The sequence below is a fragment of the Plecotus auritus genome, assembly GCF_963455305.1.
Source record: "Plecotus auritus genome assembly, chromosome: 1".
NCBI classification, from domain to species: Eukaryota; Metazoa; Chordata; class Mammalia; order Chiroptera; family Vespertilionidae; genus Plecotus; species Plecotus auritus.
The window spans coordinates 149,080,912-149,096,630 of record NC_137770.1 but is presented as its reverse complement, the minus strand read 5'-3'; the positions used below and the strand labels follow the sequence as shown (position 1 = coordinate 149,096,630).

The window sequence follows — 15,719 nt, the reverse complement described above, 5'->3', positions numbered from 1 at the left end:
GTGGGCAGATGCAAGTCACCGCCTTACTAAGCGGACAGTCCCACGTGGAGACATCACTGTGGCAGAGCAATCAGGACAAGGGTCTCAGGGTCCAGAGCCTCAGACTCCATTTTTGGCCCTACCAGTGATTAGTCATGAGGCCTCCATTTGAGAAGTGTGGTAGTCAGAATAATGGCCCCCAAATGTCCACATTCTAATCCCTGAAACCTGTGAATATATTACATTGCAAAAGAGACTTTTCAGAGGTGATGAAGTTAAGGATCTGGAGCTGGAAAAATTAACCTGGATTTTCCAGGGGGGGCCCAAGGGAATGACAAGAGTCCTAGAGGGAGGCAGGAGGGTCAAGGTTAGAGAGATATTTGAGCCTGTGACCCTCCTGGTTTTGAGGATGGAGGAAGGGGCTCCTACCCAATGAATGTAGGTGGCTTCCAGAAGCTAGAAAGGCAAGACAATGTCTTCTCCCCTAGAGCCTCCAGAGGAAGCAACATTGTGGACCCCTTGATTTCAGACTTCTGACCTCCAGAACTATAAGATAACACATTTGTTGTGTTTCCAGATGCCAAGTTCATGGTCACTTGTTACAGCAGCAATAGGGAACTCATACAGTAAGTGAAACCCTGTGGGTCATACACAGGGCAGTCTACCAGGAAGATGCTGCTTAATTTAAGCAGAAAAAAAAAATAGAAACTGTCTGGGGTAGCACTGAAAAGAAGGGGAAGTGAAAAACTACGTTTCAGAAAAGACTCGAGAGGTACCCAAAAGAATAATGGGTACTGTTTCTACCAGAAGAAGGGGAACAGGCTGGCAAACTGTCCCCTCTTTACTGTAGTTAGACTGGATGGTCCTGGCCCCCTCTATTCTCTGAAGCTAACACGCCCGGCTCATGTTTTGCATGTATCTGGGATTAATTTACAGAGGGTCATGGAGGGTCACTGAGTGATGACACAGAGAGGTCAATAACATTGAAAGAAGTTTTACTCTGTGTAGTTCCTGAGAGGAGGGGGATACATCACACCATGCAGGGCCACGTGGGGAAGTACAAGGGTCGGTCAGGAGACGGAAGGAGTGTAGGAGAGAGCAGGGCCTGGAAAGGAATGGGTGAGGCAGAGTAGGCAGGTTTGAGCGAGTTTGGAATTGGAGAGTTTGAATAATTTCAGTGGTCTCTGGGCCACAGGGCTGGTCTAGTTGTCTGGTACGGGGAGGGGAAACGTTGTCTTGGCGAGTGATTGTTAGATAAAGGGGGTGGTTAGGGGTATGGGCTTTGCAGTGGTTGGTTTGCATGTGAAAGGCACCTGCAGGCATGCATGCTGGCTGCTGTCTCTAGGAGTTACCTGGGAAGGGCAGCCTCCCCCCAGCCAGCAAGACCTCCATATGTCAAAGTCTCATAAAATATAGAAAAGACACGATTAGTTAGTACAGCCCCCAGCCTTTGGGATGGATTTCTCTCCTCCTGATTACCCATACCCTCTTCTTGTGAAGTACATTTCCCCTTAGGGCCTTGGTGACTACAGTTGCTGGACCTGTTCCACCTCCTCCACCTGGGAAATTCCAACCACCCTTGAGACCCTGGCACAAGGCGCTTCCCAGACCAGCACATCCCCTCCACACTCTGCTCAGGTGGACTGTCCCACCTGCCCTGAGGATCCCGGAGAACAGTCCCAGTCTTCCCTTACTTCTCCCCACAGTCTTCACTTACCTCTCCTCCCCACACCCTGCCTGGCTCTGAATGATGTCTGACTTTGGGCAAGTGACTAACTTGCCATAGTCACTGATGTTCTCATTTGCAAAATGAGGATAAAAATTTGCAGCTATCTCACAAAGCTTTGGAGAAGATTAACTCAGAACTGGACAAGGTCTTGTCTATTCAGGCACATAACAGGTGTTCCAGGTTGCTATGCCACTTTAACCTCTCATGAAGGTCCATGACTCAGGCCAAGGCGGACAGTTCCTTCCACTTCTCAGCCGCTGCCTCATGCACAGAGCACAGCCAGGAATGCCGCTTGCTCTGCCATCGATCCCTTCTCAGTGGGGATTCTGGTGGGCAATGAAATCGGCCATGCCAGCTTGAGAATGTTGGCAAAGGGAGCCTGGCTCAAGGTCACCAATGGGGCAGCCGCCGCCAGTGGGCAAACTCTTTAACCAAGAAAATGAAAGAAACCTATGGCACAGAGTCTTAGAAAATCTCTCCCCTGAAATCTGAGGTTTCTAGATGATCACTAAGAGATGATTAAGGAGGAGAAAAAAAAAAGCCAAAAAAGAACAATCTAAAACAACAGGAAAGGATCCATTACGCTTAGGGGCCCGATGAACAGGCCCCTGTGGCTGAAGAGAATACGGAGGGCAAGATGTGTGTGCATGCCCTTGCAGTGGGGGCCATGAGCGAGCCAGTACCACTAGGCCCCGAGGGCTCTCCATTTGTCCCTTTGGGATGGGCCCTGCCCTGAGCAGTCACCCCAAGACTCCTTGCCAAAGACCAGCACTAGAGGAATCATCCTGAAATGATTCAGGGACTGCTGGGGTCACCAGCCTGATCCCTTCTGAGGCATCTCGTGCAAGCAGCCCGCACAATGGCCACTTTAAGCTCCATGCAGCTGAACACTGCCTGTGAACATCTGAGACTGCACAGCAGGAAATTCCAGCATGCCAAAACCAGAATACATTTTGCAAACAATTATTATATTAAGCAGGATGGTAAGCATGCTTTTCTATTATTGATGGGTAAATTTTATTTACTACGTGTATCTTCATTTTTAGAAAAAAATCTGTATGTCTTATCGTTTCTGTTGGATCCAAGGGTCTCTTGCAGACCCTCAATCCCTTCTTGGCTGCAGCAATGAGGACCAGCGTGGACCACCGCATTCCTTCTTCAAAATTGCCTCCTTGGTTACAATGCACTATCCTGGCTGCTATTCTCTCTCTGGACACTTCTTTGATTTTTGGGTTTCCTCATTTATCTCTTTGTGTTCTCTTCCCTGGAACAAACATCTAATTGTATAGCTTCAACTATTATTTCTGAGCAGCAGCCCTCCAAGTCACCGCCACCTTCAACCCCTGCTGTGCCTTGTTCCCACCTGGACACGATGCTCTAAAACGCAAACAAAGCATATAACAGGTCTCTACCCCGACTTCCAGTCTGTCCCTCTATGTCTCCAGACCTTCAGGGTCAAAACTGAAGTCACTGAAGTCATTTTGACGTCTGCTTCTTTTTCCCATCACCACATGAGTCAAGTTTGACCGACACTTCCTCTTCAAAAGACATTCTTAGCCTGGGACCAGGAAAGTATCTGAAACTCCAAGCAAAGCTGAATTTTTCAGCAGAAGGGGAAGTTTTCATTAGCTTCTCAAAAGATTCATAACTCAGTAGATTAATTAGTCGCTTTATGGTGCATATTCTTATTTTCATCACCAAATGATCTTATCCATTCTTTTCCTCCTATGCCAATCCAGGCCCCTATCACATGGCCACTGGATTATTATAATGGGTCCCGTTTTTGTCTCCCTGATGCTGATCCATTCCCTCCTCTAATGTGTCCTACACACAAGTGACAGAATAATCTCTCCTTGGTTTACTCATGAAAATCAGCAGCCCTTGCCCATGGGATCAAGTACCCAGCCTGGTATATGCATACAGCTGCCACAAACATGCCATGTCATACTTAACTTACCCAGCCTCATCTCTGTTCACTAACACACCTGAGTATAGTGAGGCTGGTCTGGAGGCAGGCAGCGTGGAGTGCAGGAGAGAGGGACTGAGCGCGAGTTCTGCCACGTATTAGCTGAGGAACCTAGACTTGCATTTCTTTCCAGAATATCTATTATCCTAGCTGGCAAATGGGAGTACCTGCACGTCTGCCTTTCAGGTGTATCTGACCATCGGACTTGCTTCAGTTCACTGAAGTGCTGTAAAAAACATAAAAGTGCTAAATCAACCTGAGGCCTGGGACTGGACTTCCTGCCCGCCTGTACCCCTTTTGGTCCGTTTTTTGCTGATCTGCATCACTATTCTTGGAATGCCTGTCAGAGTCCTTTCTGTAATTCAGATCTCATTCATATTTTTAGGCATTCCATAGCCTCCTTCACTCTCCTGTACCCCCGATATTTGTGGGATTTATCAGGATTTCACCATTAAGTCCTTGATGATCCATAAAGTGATTCCAGCTCCTTGCTTGTTATTTCGAACTATCAGTAGAGTGCCTTTACAGGGACACATTAAAATATGGCTACCATTCGCTCAACATTCACTGTCACAGCAATCCAACGAAGTGGAGGCTTTATTGTCTTCATTTTTCAAATGAGGAAACCGAGGTTTAGCAAGTTTAGGCCCTGATCAAACCCAGGCATTCACTCGCAAAGATCAAACTCTTGATTCACCAAGTTATCTTGTCTCCCAACTTTGTGGATTTCTCAGTTTTGTCTTCCTAATAAGCTGTCCACTTTCTTGAAAGCTGACTTCACTGCTACAGTATTCTGTATACTCAGGCACTGCTAGAAGCACATGTGTGCTAGGTAAATATTGTGTTTCAGAATGCCAGGTATGTGAGAGGTACAATATGCTGTTCTTAAGTCATGTGCTCACGTCATCTGCCTCCCTCATGTTGTTTTAGGGGTTTCCATGGAAAGTCCTTACACAGATCAGGAAAAGAACCAATTTTAAAGTCTAAGTATATGGCCAGTGATAATGATAAAGAGAAATAATTTTGTTTATACTCTGTAATCTTATGGTAGGGTGCTAAATTTAGAATCTCCACAAATAAATCTGTGGACAGAGTGGGAGGCCGAGATTATTAATAAGCATTTGAAATAACTTTATCCCATCTAGAAGCTATGAGGGGCTGGTGACAGGACCTTAGCACATAAACTGCTGAGTCTTAAAGAAAAAAAATATTAACAGTTAGCATATTCTCATGAGAAGTCTCATTAATTCAAAAAGCAATGGTTTTTGGAGATCAAACCTCCTAGTGATGGTTTGTAATTCACTAATGGTAGTATATGTCTTTCACATTCACATTATAAACAACACACAGTATAAAAAAGAAGTATAACCATACATGTGTCAATGGCATCTATATAAATAGCCAAAAAACCATACAACAGCTTGTTTAGAACAGATGTTAACCTACACAAAAATATAAAATATAAAGCAGATTTTAAAATACGCCGTATATTCTAGACTCGCTATCTGCCCCACTGAAGGACAGAAACAAGGATTCCGGCAGACCAAAACTAACAATCTCATGCACAAAAGATTCTCATTAAACTTCATCATCCTGTCTACTTTAATGACGCTTTTACTTAATAAAAATTCCCTGAGCAGTTGCAAGGATATTAGGCAAGGTCTTTGGTTATGTATCAGAGGTCTGAGCCGTCACCAGCAAGCATGCAGTTCAGAGGTATGGTCCCTGGGGAAGGAACGAATACAACTTTCCCAGAATACATGCAGAGAAAAATCAATAACTGCAACTTGCTTCCCTGCTTAAGCATTAAGAAAATAGGTAATCCTTTTAAATTTAACTGCAAAATGCGAAATGTTGCAATTTCCAGAATAAACTAAAAGGAAAAAGAGAACAAGTCTAATGGATTGTTTAAGTTCCCAAATAAGTTACTTCCTTAATAGATTTCATATCTGGAGATTAAATAATATTATTTATAAGAAGAATTACTAAGTAATCTAGTACTTGCAACTGTAGAGATTTTTATAAAAAGATCCAACCGCATGTTTCTATGTGTTTATAATACACAGATATACAAACCTATTCATAAATGAGAAAGAAAAACAATTTTATATTTGCATACATTCTTCAAAATGATTCCTAAAACAAAACAAAACAAACTACTACTTTAAAATTCACTAACTTAAATCTGTCCTCCAAAAGCTAAATAATAATTACCTAATAGGTCCTTTAATATGGATAGCTGGATGTTAATACTATATAATTACAAATTACTTCTTTTGTCCATATCACATAACCCACTTTAAATTTCATATTCTGCCAATACATACTTGGTTGGAGAGATTACAACAGTTAGGGCAAGTATGAAGCACTACTCAAAATTTCAATATATTTATTTATTCTTTTTATTTTTATTTATTTATTGTTGACAGTATTACAGATGTCCCCAATTTCCCCCCCTTCTCGCCCTCCACCCAGCCCCCACCCTACCACAGGCCTTCACCTATTGTCTGTGTCCATGGGCTATGAATATATACACATTGCTGGTAAATTCATTGGTTAATCTCCTCCTACAACCCCCCCCCGCCACGCCCCTTCCCTCTGACATTTGCCAGTTTTTTTTCCCATGCATCTATGCCTCTGGACCTATTTTGTTCGTCCATTTATTTTGTTTATTAGATTCCACATATAAGTGAGATTGTGTGATATTTGTCTTTCTCTCACTGGCTTATTTTGCTTAATATAATGATCTCCTGATCCATCCATGCTGTTGAAAGGGTAAGACCTTCTTTTTCAGTCATATACTTCCCATTGTATAAAGGTACGATGGCTTTTTTTATCCACTCATCTGCTGATGGGCACTTGGACTGCTTCCAGATCTTAGCTATTGTAAAATAACAACGCTATGAACATAGGGGTGCATACATTCTTCCTGAGTGGCATTTCAAGATTCTTAGGTTATATTCTCAGAAGAGGGATCATTGGGTCAAAAGGCAGTTCCATTTTTAATTTTTTGAGGAAACGCCATACTGCTTTCCACAGCGGTTGCACCAATCTACATTCCCACCAGCACTGTACTAGGGTTCCCTTTTCTCCACATCCTTGCCATTAGTTATTGTTTGTAGATTTATTAATAGTAGCCATTCTGACAGGTATAAGATGATACCTCATTATGGTTTTAATTTGTATCTCTAAGATGAATAGTGATGTTGAGCAATTTTTCACATGCCTATTGGCCATAAGTATGTCCACTTCGGAGAAGTGTCTGTTCAGATCCTTTGCCCATATTGTAATTGGAGTGTTCGTTTTCCTAGTATTGAGTTGTATGAGTTCTTTGTATGTTTTTGAAATTAACCCCTTATCAGATGTATCATTGGCCAATATGTTCTTCCATATATTGGGTTTCCTTTTTATTTTGATGATGGTTTCCTTTGCTGTGCAGAATCATTTTAGTTTGATGTAGTCTATTTGTTTATTCTTTCCCTTGTTTCTCTTGCCCTAGCAGATGTATCAGTGAAAATCCTGCTACATGAGATGTCTGAGATTGTACTGCCTATGTGAGATGTCTGAGATTGTACTGCCTATGTTTGTTTCTAGGATTTTTATGGTTTCATGACTTACATTTAAGTCTTTTATCCATTTTGAGTTTATTTTTGTGTATGGTATAAGTTGGTGGTCTAGTTTCAACTTTTTGCATGTATCTCTCCAATTTTACCACCATTATTTGTTGAAGAAACTGTCTTTACTCCACTGTATGTTCTTGCCTCCTTTGTAAAATATTAATTGACCATAATGGTGTGGGCCAATTTCTGGGGTCTCTGTTCTGTTCCATTGATCTATATGCCTGTTCTTATGCCATTACCAGGCTGTTTCAATTACAATGGCATTGTAGTATAGTTTGACATTTGGTATTGAGATTCCTCCAACTTTGTTCTTCTTTCTCAAGATTGCTGTGGCTATTCGGGCATTTTTGGCTCCATATAAACCTTTGGAATATTTGTTCTAGATCTGTGAAGTATACCATTGATATTTTAATAGGAAATGCATTGAAAATATAGATTGCTTTGGGTAGTATGGACATTTTAATGATGTTAACTCTTCTAATCCATGAACATGGTATATGCTTCCACTTGTTTGTATCCTCCTGTTTCCTTTTTCAATGTCCTATAGGTTTCTAAGTGCAGGTCTTTTACCTCCTTGGTTAAGCTTATTAACATGTATCTTATCGTTTTTGTTGCAAGGGTAAATGGAATTTTTTTTAGTTTCTCTTTCTGAGAATTCATTATTGTTGTATAAAAATGCCATTGATTTCCAGGTGTTAATTTTGTATCCTGCTAAAATGCTAAAATCATTTATTAAATCTAGCAGGTTTTTAGTGGAGTCTTTAAGGTTTTCTCTGCACAATATTATGTCATCTGTAAATAATGACAAGTTTATTCCTCCTTTCCAATTCATATGCCTTTTTTCTTGTTGTCCTTTTTTCTTGCTAGGACTTCCAGTAGGAAGTTGAATAAGAGTGGTGAAAGTGACTATCCCTGTCTTGTTACTGATCTTAAGGGGAACACTTGTAGTTTTTGCCCATTGATTATGATGTTGGCTGCAGGTTTGTCATATATGGCCTTTATTATATTCAGGTATGATCCCTATTCTCACTTTGCTGAGTTTTTATCATAATTGGATGCTGGATTTTAAAGAATGCTTTTTCTGTCTTTTGATATGATCATGTGATTTTTATCCTCTGTTTATGTGATGTATCATGATTATTGATTTACAAATATCGAATCAACATGGCATCCCAGGAATAAATCCCATTTGGTCGTAGTGTATGGTCATTTTAATGTTTTGCTGGATCCAATTTGCTAATATAATGTTCATCAGGGATACTGGTCTGTAATTATCTTTCTTTGTAGTGTCTTTATCTGGTTTTGGAATTAGGACAATGCAGGCCTCATAAAAAGAGCTTGGAAGTCTTCCCTCTTCTTGAATTTTTTGCAATAATTTGAAAAGGACAGGTTATTAGTTTTTCTTTAAATGTTTGGTTAAACTTTGCTGTGATGCCATCTGTACTGGGACTTTTGTTTACTGGGAGTTTTATTATTATTATTATAATATTAATTTCATTATTTGTTAATAGCTTATTCTTTTCTGATTCTTCCTGATTAAGTTTTGAAATATTGTATGTTTCTAGGAATTTGTCCACTCTATCCAGCTTGTACAGCTAGTTGGAATATAGTTGTTCATAGTAATTTTTTTTTCACAATTCTTATGTGATGTCAGTTTTTACTTCACTGCTTTCATTTCTGATTTTATTTGGGTCCTCTCTCTTTGTTTCTTAACGAGTCTGACTAAATGTTCATCAATCTTGTTTATCTTTTCAAAGAACCAGTTCTTGGCTTCATTGATCTTTTGTATTGCTTTTTAGTCTCTATGCCATTTATTTCCACTCTGATCTTTATTATTTCCTTCTTTCTACGTACTCTGGGTTTTCTTGTCATTCTCTTTCTTTTTAAATTTTTATTGTTTTTGGAGAGGAAGGGGGAGAGAGAGAAATATCAATGATGAGAGAGAATAATTGATCAGCTGCCTCCTGAATACTCCCCAGTGGGGATCGAGCCCACAACCTGGGCATGTGTCCTGACTGAGAATCAAACTGGGACCTCCTGGTTCATAGATTGATGCTCAACCACTGAGCCATGCCGGCCGGGCTCTTTCATTTCTTTTAGATGTAGTTAGATTGTTTATTTGAGAGTTTTCTTATTTCTCTACATGGGCCTGTAATGCTATGAACTTCCCTTTCAGGACTACTTTTGCTGTGTTTCATGGATTTTGGTTTGTTGTGTGTTCATTTTCAATTGTTTCCTGGAAGTTTTTGATTTCTTCCTTGATCTCATTGGAAATCCATTTATTATTTAATAACATGCTATTTAGCCTCCATGTTTTTGAATGTTTTTTGTTGTAGCTGATTTCTAATTTTGTGCCATTGTGATACAAGAAGATGTTTGATATGATTTCAATCTCCTTGCCCTAACATATAGTCTATCTTTGAGAATGTTCTATGTGCACTTGAGAAGAATGCATATTCTGCTGCTCTGGGATGAAAATGTTCTGTAAACATCAATTAAATCCAGCTGATCTAGTGTGTCATTTAGGGTCATTGTTTCCTTGCTGATTTTTTTTCTCTCCAGATACATTGAGTGAGGTCAGTGGGATGCTCAAGTCCCCTACTATGACTGCAATGCTATCAATTTTTCCCTTAAAGTCTCCCAAGAGTTTTTAAAATATATTTCTGCTTCCAATATGAATTACTAAGAGAAGTCTTTTTTTTTGCCCACGTTATCTAACTTTAACCATATGCACTTCCTTTCACACAAGTAGTCACAATATAATTATTTTGTTTATGTGATTGTTTCCTGTATCCCAAGAGAGTAGGAACTTTGCCTGCCTTATTTAGTATCCTCTGTGACTGCTATGCCATAGGCACACAATATATGTGTGTTGACTGAATGAATGACTGTATGATGTATTGGAAATGTCCAACTATATGAGTGTCAGATAGTCACTCTGAAACAGGGACTATCTTAATCATTTTGTTTCTCCAGTACCTGCCACACACTAGCCCACCTAGTAAATATTTACTGGTAAGTTGAGAGAATATCTTAGCCAAGGAACATTTCCCAATATCCCAATTCCGTGCTCATCAGTTGATTATATATCCCTTTCACATTTAGAGCTGTCTACTGAAAGAATGTGTGCCATGCAGGCCAAGGGGCTGCTCTAGTCTGGTTCCTACATCAGTTTCTTAAGTGTTTTCCTCAGTTACTGCAAGGGTTCTGAGTCTGAAAGGCTAAAGGTAGGACTGGGAATGGAGTAAATGCATCTTGGCACTATTTAGTGAGGCCACTGGGAGCCCCGTCAGTCATCCTCTCATGGAGGTTCTCTTTCACAGTACTGTGACCAGGGTTTCCATTAAATTCCTTTAAGGTACAATGGGCTTTTGTTGAGTGTTCATCATATCTGCTATTAGTAAGAAACAGCTGAAGATAGTAATTGCTTATAACAGAGAATTATGTTAAAATGAACATCATAAAACCAGTGGGTGTTTTCTTTTCCTTTGGACAAGTTAAAAATCAGAATCAATTTTTATTATGGCTATATGAGTCTTTCTGGTCACACATGGTTCCTTCATGAATGGCTCCAGGTTGTTCGCAACCTCTAACATTTTTAAGCTAGTGATCACAATAGCAAAACGCTCGCAGCACTGACTATACTGTAGCATTTCCACATGAAGGCTCTGTGGAGTTTTCTATACATTAACTCATTTAAACCTTACACAATGTCACATGAATCAAAGGAACCCTGTGGGGTACATATTTTTCCTGTGGCTCTAGATATAAGTGATGTCACAAATATATAGTGTCACTGAGCTAGAAATGACATTGTCTAAACAGAGAAGGCTTTTCCTTTCCTTTCCTTTCCTTTTGCAGATAAGGACAAATGGTAAAATATAGAGGTATTACTCCTCCTCGTCTTCCTCCTGTTTGTGGCTCACATTTTAGACTCTGTTCCTGGGACCGATTATAGTTCCCTCAGTCTCTCTCAGTCCAGGGGACCTGATGATTTGACCATGGCAGGTGACTCATGGTTAGGTTAGTGGGAAGTTAAACATCTCTTTAAGTACAAACCTACAGGCTCCCGAGTGCAGGGCAAATAACACTGAATGAGGCTCTTTGGAATTAATCCACAATCTGCATTTCCCTAGTCAGAAAATGGGGCATGTGGACTTACACAGGTTGTAACCGTCTAGTACGCATGCCGCCGCTTGCCCTCACACACTGACTGGGTGCTATATCAGAATGCACCCACCTTGACAGAGCACTCAACCTGGTCAGAGCTGGGCATCTGAATGGAACTGGAACACTTTACATACAAAAATTATACAACACTAAGTTTATCAGCTCATTTAACCTTAAGCAAAATCATGTTAACTGAAACCTTCAGGGCTCACATCTCTAAGGTTCTTTGTATGTTCTGGTCAGATTATGGCGTGAGGCCTGAGATTTTAGACAGCACTGTATCATTTGCCCCTCCCCCTTCTCCACTGGTTTTCTATGAGGTGAGTCACATTTCACTCACAGACAGAGGAAAGAGATTAAAAACAAACAAACAAACAAAAAAAAACAACTTAGTAAACAAAACCAAGAAAGCATCCATCTACCTACAGATGGACTTATCTGGTGCTCTGACCCGGTGAATGTCAGGAAGAAGCAGCTACAGGTAAAATCCATGCATGACATCTTATCATTTTCTGGCAAAGCAAACTCCCTCACGTAAGCTGGGCTCTCTCTCTGAAGTGCCCAAACCCCATACCTGGGACATGGCATATGAAGTTGATTTGTTCTATGCCTCCATTCCTGATCCCAATCATTGAACTACTGGCCAATGGTAAGGAGAGACTGGCAGAATGGGAGGAATGAGGTTTTCATGGGCAAAGTGGTATTTGAGAACAAGCCAACAGTTGTCAAAAGAATCATGGCGAAGACATCTGTGAGAGCTCAAGTCTTTGGATCCCATCCTTCCTTTAGTTTCACTTTCATGTTTTTGAATTTTGTGGAAAAATATACTCCAAAAGGAATTAAGGATTAAAAAAATATTTTTAACCCTGATATATTCAGCAAATGTTCAGCTATGCCATCCATTTCCGCCTAGTTTTTTAAAATCAGATTTTTAAGAGTTTCAGAAACGTATGGTCTTCGAGTGAAAACAGGTTAAAAACTAAGATGCTTGTGGCTTATGCCTGATGTAAAAACGATATTCCAGAAGATTCTATGCATCAGCACTAAATCTGGGTGAGGATTCTGGGAATGCATCAAGTGGAGGGTCTGACTCTTTTTCAGGACTAAAGCCTTAGTTTTCTGATGCCCCCCAGAGACCTTGTCAACTCAGAGCACAACTGTGGGTGTGGGTGGGGAGTGAAGAGCTAAAGCTTGTCACAACAGACCTTGTCATCCAAGAATCTCAAGTGTTTCATCTAGGAATCTCACCCACAAAACACTCCTGGAAGGTGTTAGAGCACGTAAATACAGATGGTGAGAGTCAGAGCATAAGGTGGAGGTGCCAGAGGACCAGAGGACCCAGGGAATACTGCCTGGGCCTGCCCCTGGGTTATGGTTTCCAGTCCCTCCAGTGGGTGTGGTCATGAGGTGGCTGACACGACAACGCCTGGGTACACATGCACAGTAGTTCCTTCCAATATTAACAAACCATGTTGTGCAATAATGGACTCAAGCTCACCTATGTTCTCATGGGAAAATATTCTCCCTGAATGGCTATTAATAACCATGAACCCAACATATTTTCCAGAGAATAGTAAAACAAGCCCCTCTTATTAGTGAGTAGTTACTGTTATATTGAATATTTACAGCGAGTTAATTTCCCCCTCATAAATATTTCCAAAAGGTATTTTTAAAATCTTATTTTAAAACACATTAGTAGTACTTCTAATTTATAGAAACATAGTCCACATTTTCACATATCTATACAATAGCTCTGTCCAAAATATGAGATCTATACATATAACTTTACATTTTCCAGTAGCCACATTTAAAGAGTAAAAGGGCACAGATAAAATGAACTTTAATAATATATTTTATTTAACCCAGTATATCCAAAATATGATCATTTCAACATGTAATCAATATAAACAATTAACGATCAAGTATATCCTCAATTTAAAGATAAATGATTTGTTAAGTATGTCATATACATGTAATGATCTTTTGGTACTAAGCATCTTTGAAATCTGGTGAGTATTTTACTCTTAAGGCACATCCCAATCAGACAAGGTAGAATTCAGGAGCCACAGACTGTCACAGTCACCGTTCTGTACAACACAGACAGAGAACACAGGAGTCTGGTGAGATCGAGCCACCTTCTTGTACTTTTTGAAAGCTGAGGGGCCCTTTCTTGGCACATGGTTACTTTTAGTGCCTTAGGGAAAGGAAGGATGAATATATCTACCACATAATTTTTTTAAAAGTAATCTCACTTATCTAGAGGTCCTTCCAATATCTTTAACTGTTTATAATAATTCTGAGTATGAACCTGGGAAGGTCTCTAGGCCAATACAAATGAGTCCTAAAGCCCATGAACACTGCTTGGTTGGAGGAAAGTATAGTCGGTCCCTCTCTTTCCCCAAAGCAAGAAAACATAAAAACACCCTCAAAAGCCAAAAATGCTCAGCTTGACGTTGGCCAGAGCACATATTCCAGAGACTTATGCTAGGAGGGGTCCAAGAAGCAGCAGCTATAGGCTGAGCACATTAATAAGATTTGCCATTTCCTAGGCAAGCCAGACCCTGTCACTCAGCTCTGCTCCTTCTGAAGAGGAAAAGACTAAATCTGGACTCTGGTACTCCAACCTCTCCTGCTCCGTCCCCTGTCCATCTCCAACTGATGGGCCAGCGTGGGTGGTGGGCTGCCAGGAGGTCTATAGAATCTTACTGCAGGTGGACACAAGGCTTTTTAATATATATATGTATATGTGTATGTATATATATATATATATATATATATATATATATATACACACACACACACACACACACACACACACACATATATATGTGTATATATATATATATATATATATATATATTAATTTAGAGAGAAAGGAAGAGGGAGAGAGAGATAGAAACATTGATGATGAGAGAGAATCATTGATTGGCTGCCTCCTGCAAGTCCCCTATTGGGGACCAAACCCGCAACCCAGGCATGTGCCCTTGACCAGAATCGAACCTGGGACCCTTCAGTCTGCAGGTTGATGCTCTATCCACTGAGCCAAACTGGCTAGGGCAGCCATGAGGCTTTTACAAAGGAGAGAACAAGGTGCTCAGAAGAGATAGGGGACATATAGTAAGCCTGTTGACTACAATGAGGTAACATTATTTTTAAATTCCCCATTCCTTCTCAAGATATTTTTTCCCCATAAAACTCAGAAATATGAAACTGAAAACTAAAGGAAGGGAAGACCCAAAGACCCATCCAACTGTTGAATTCCCACAGATGCCTTCATTATTCTTTTGACAAACATTGACCTGTTCCCAAATGCCCCTGCTCCTTTCCCTGCAACAACACAGCCCCTCATCCATTAGCCTCATTGGGATCCCCTGTGCGTGCATCTCCTACGTCACTGAGGGCTGCCACCCTCACCTGTGGCTAATATTACTGGGGGCCTCTCTTCTGAAGGCCATTTTGCAGAGCTGACTTACAAACTGCCCACAGTGAGCAAGGCTTGTATGACTCCTGATCACTGGCTGGGCAGTCTGGGCTCCTCTAAGCCTCAGTTTTTCCACCTGTGAAACAGGTATAATAATCAGGCCTACACTGTTTACAGTTGGGAGGACTGAATGAGGAAACCAGGTAAAGAGCTTGGCACTATGTCTAGCCACACATTAAACATAAACTTTCTTTTTTATTACAACCACTGTTAAGAGAGGTCAAGTCACTCAGCCACTTTGCAGGGTCTCATCTCAAATAGAAAAGGAAAGGTCCAAGCTCCAATTTGTCTGATTTCAAAATCCAGCCGAGAGAGAGAGAGAGAGAGAGAGAGAGAGAGAGAGAGAGAGAGAGAGAGAGAGGACATAAATCTCTGCTCAGCACCTATGTGGAATGTCTGGCAGACTGCTGGAGAGGCCTAGTTTGGAGTTCATCTATAATAATTTGCAGCTGAGTAAACCTAGTGACCTAAACCTCTCTGAGCATACTTTTTCATCTGTATAATGGGACTGTTAGTAATAGTACATACTTCACAGAGTCATTAGGCGATGAACTCACATAAATGACAGTTTCTTTCCAAAGAGATATTTTTTAAATGCTGTAACATGTATGCTTGAGAGAAACAAAAAATGGCAGAGAACATAAGATGGATATAAACTTTGGATATAAAGCTATCAACAGGTTTAGTCACTTTCCTTATCTAGTTGATCACTTCGTAAACTATGTAAAAACGTCTGATCACTGTGTTGTGTGCCTGAAACTAATATAATACTAA

The 15,719-nt window shown here is 40.5% G+C and overlaps 1 protein-coding gene across 2 annotated transcripts in view; it reads right to left on the bottom strand.

The window, feature by feature from the left end:
• RSU1 (Ras suppressor protein 1) overlaps positions 1-15,719 on the bottom strand; it is a 196,079-nt gene that overhangs the window by 4,354 nt on the left and 176,006 nt on the right. Inside the window, exon 9 of one of the 2 annotated variants that reach the window (XM_080666112.1) lies at positions 3,842-3,900. The exons of the other annotated variant lie outside the window; for it this stretch is intronic. Within the exon in view, the coding sequence (XP_080522238.1) occupies positions 3,885-3,900 (16 nt within the window). The 3' untranslated portion in view covers positions 3,842-3,884. The remainder of the gene's footprint in view (positions 1-3,841; positions 3,901-15,719) is intronic. 2 annotated transcript variants of the gene reach the window in all.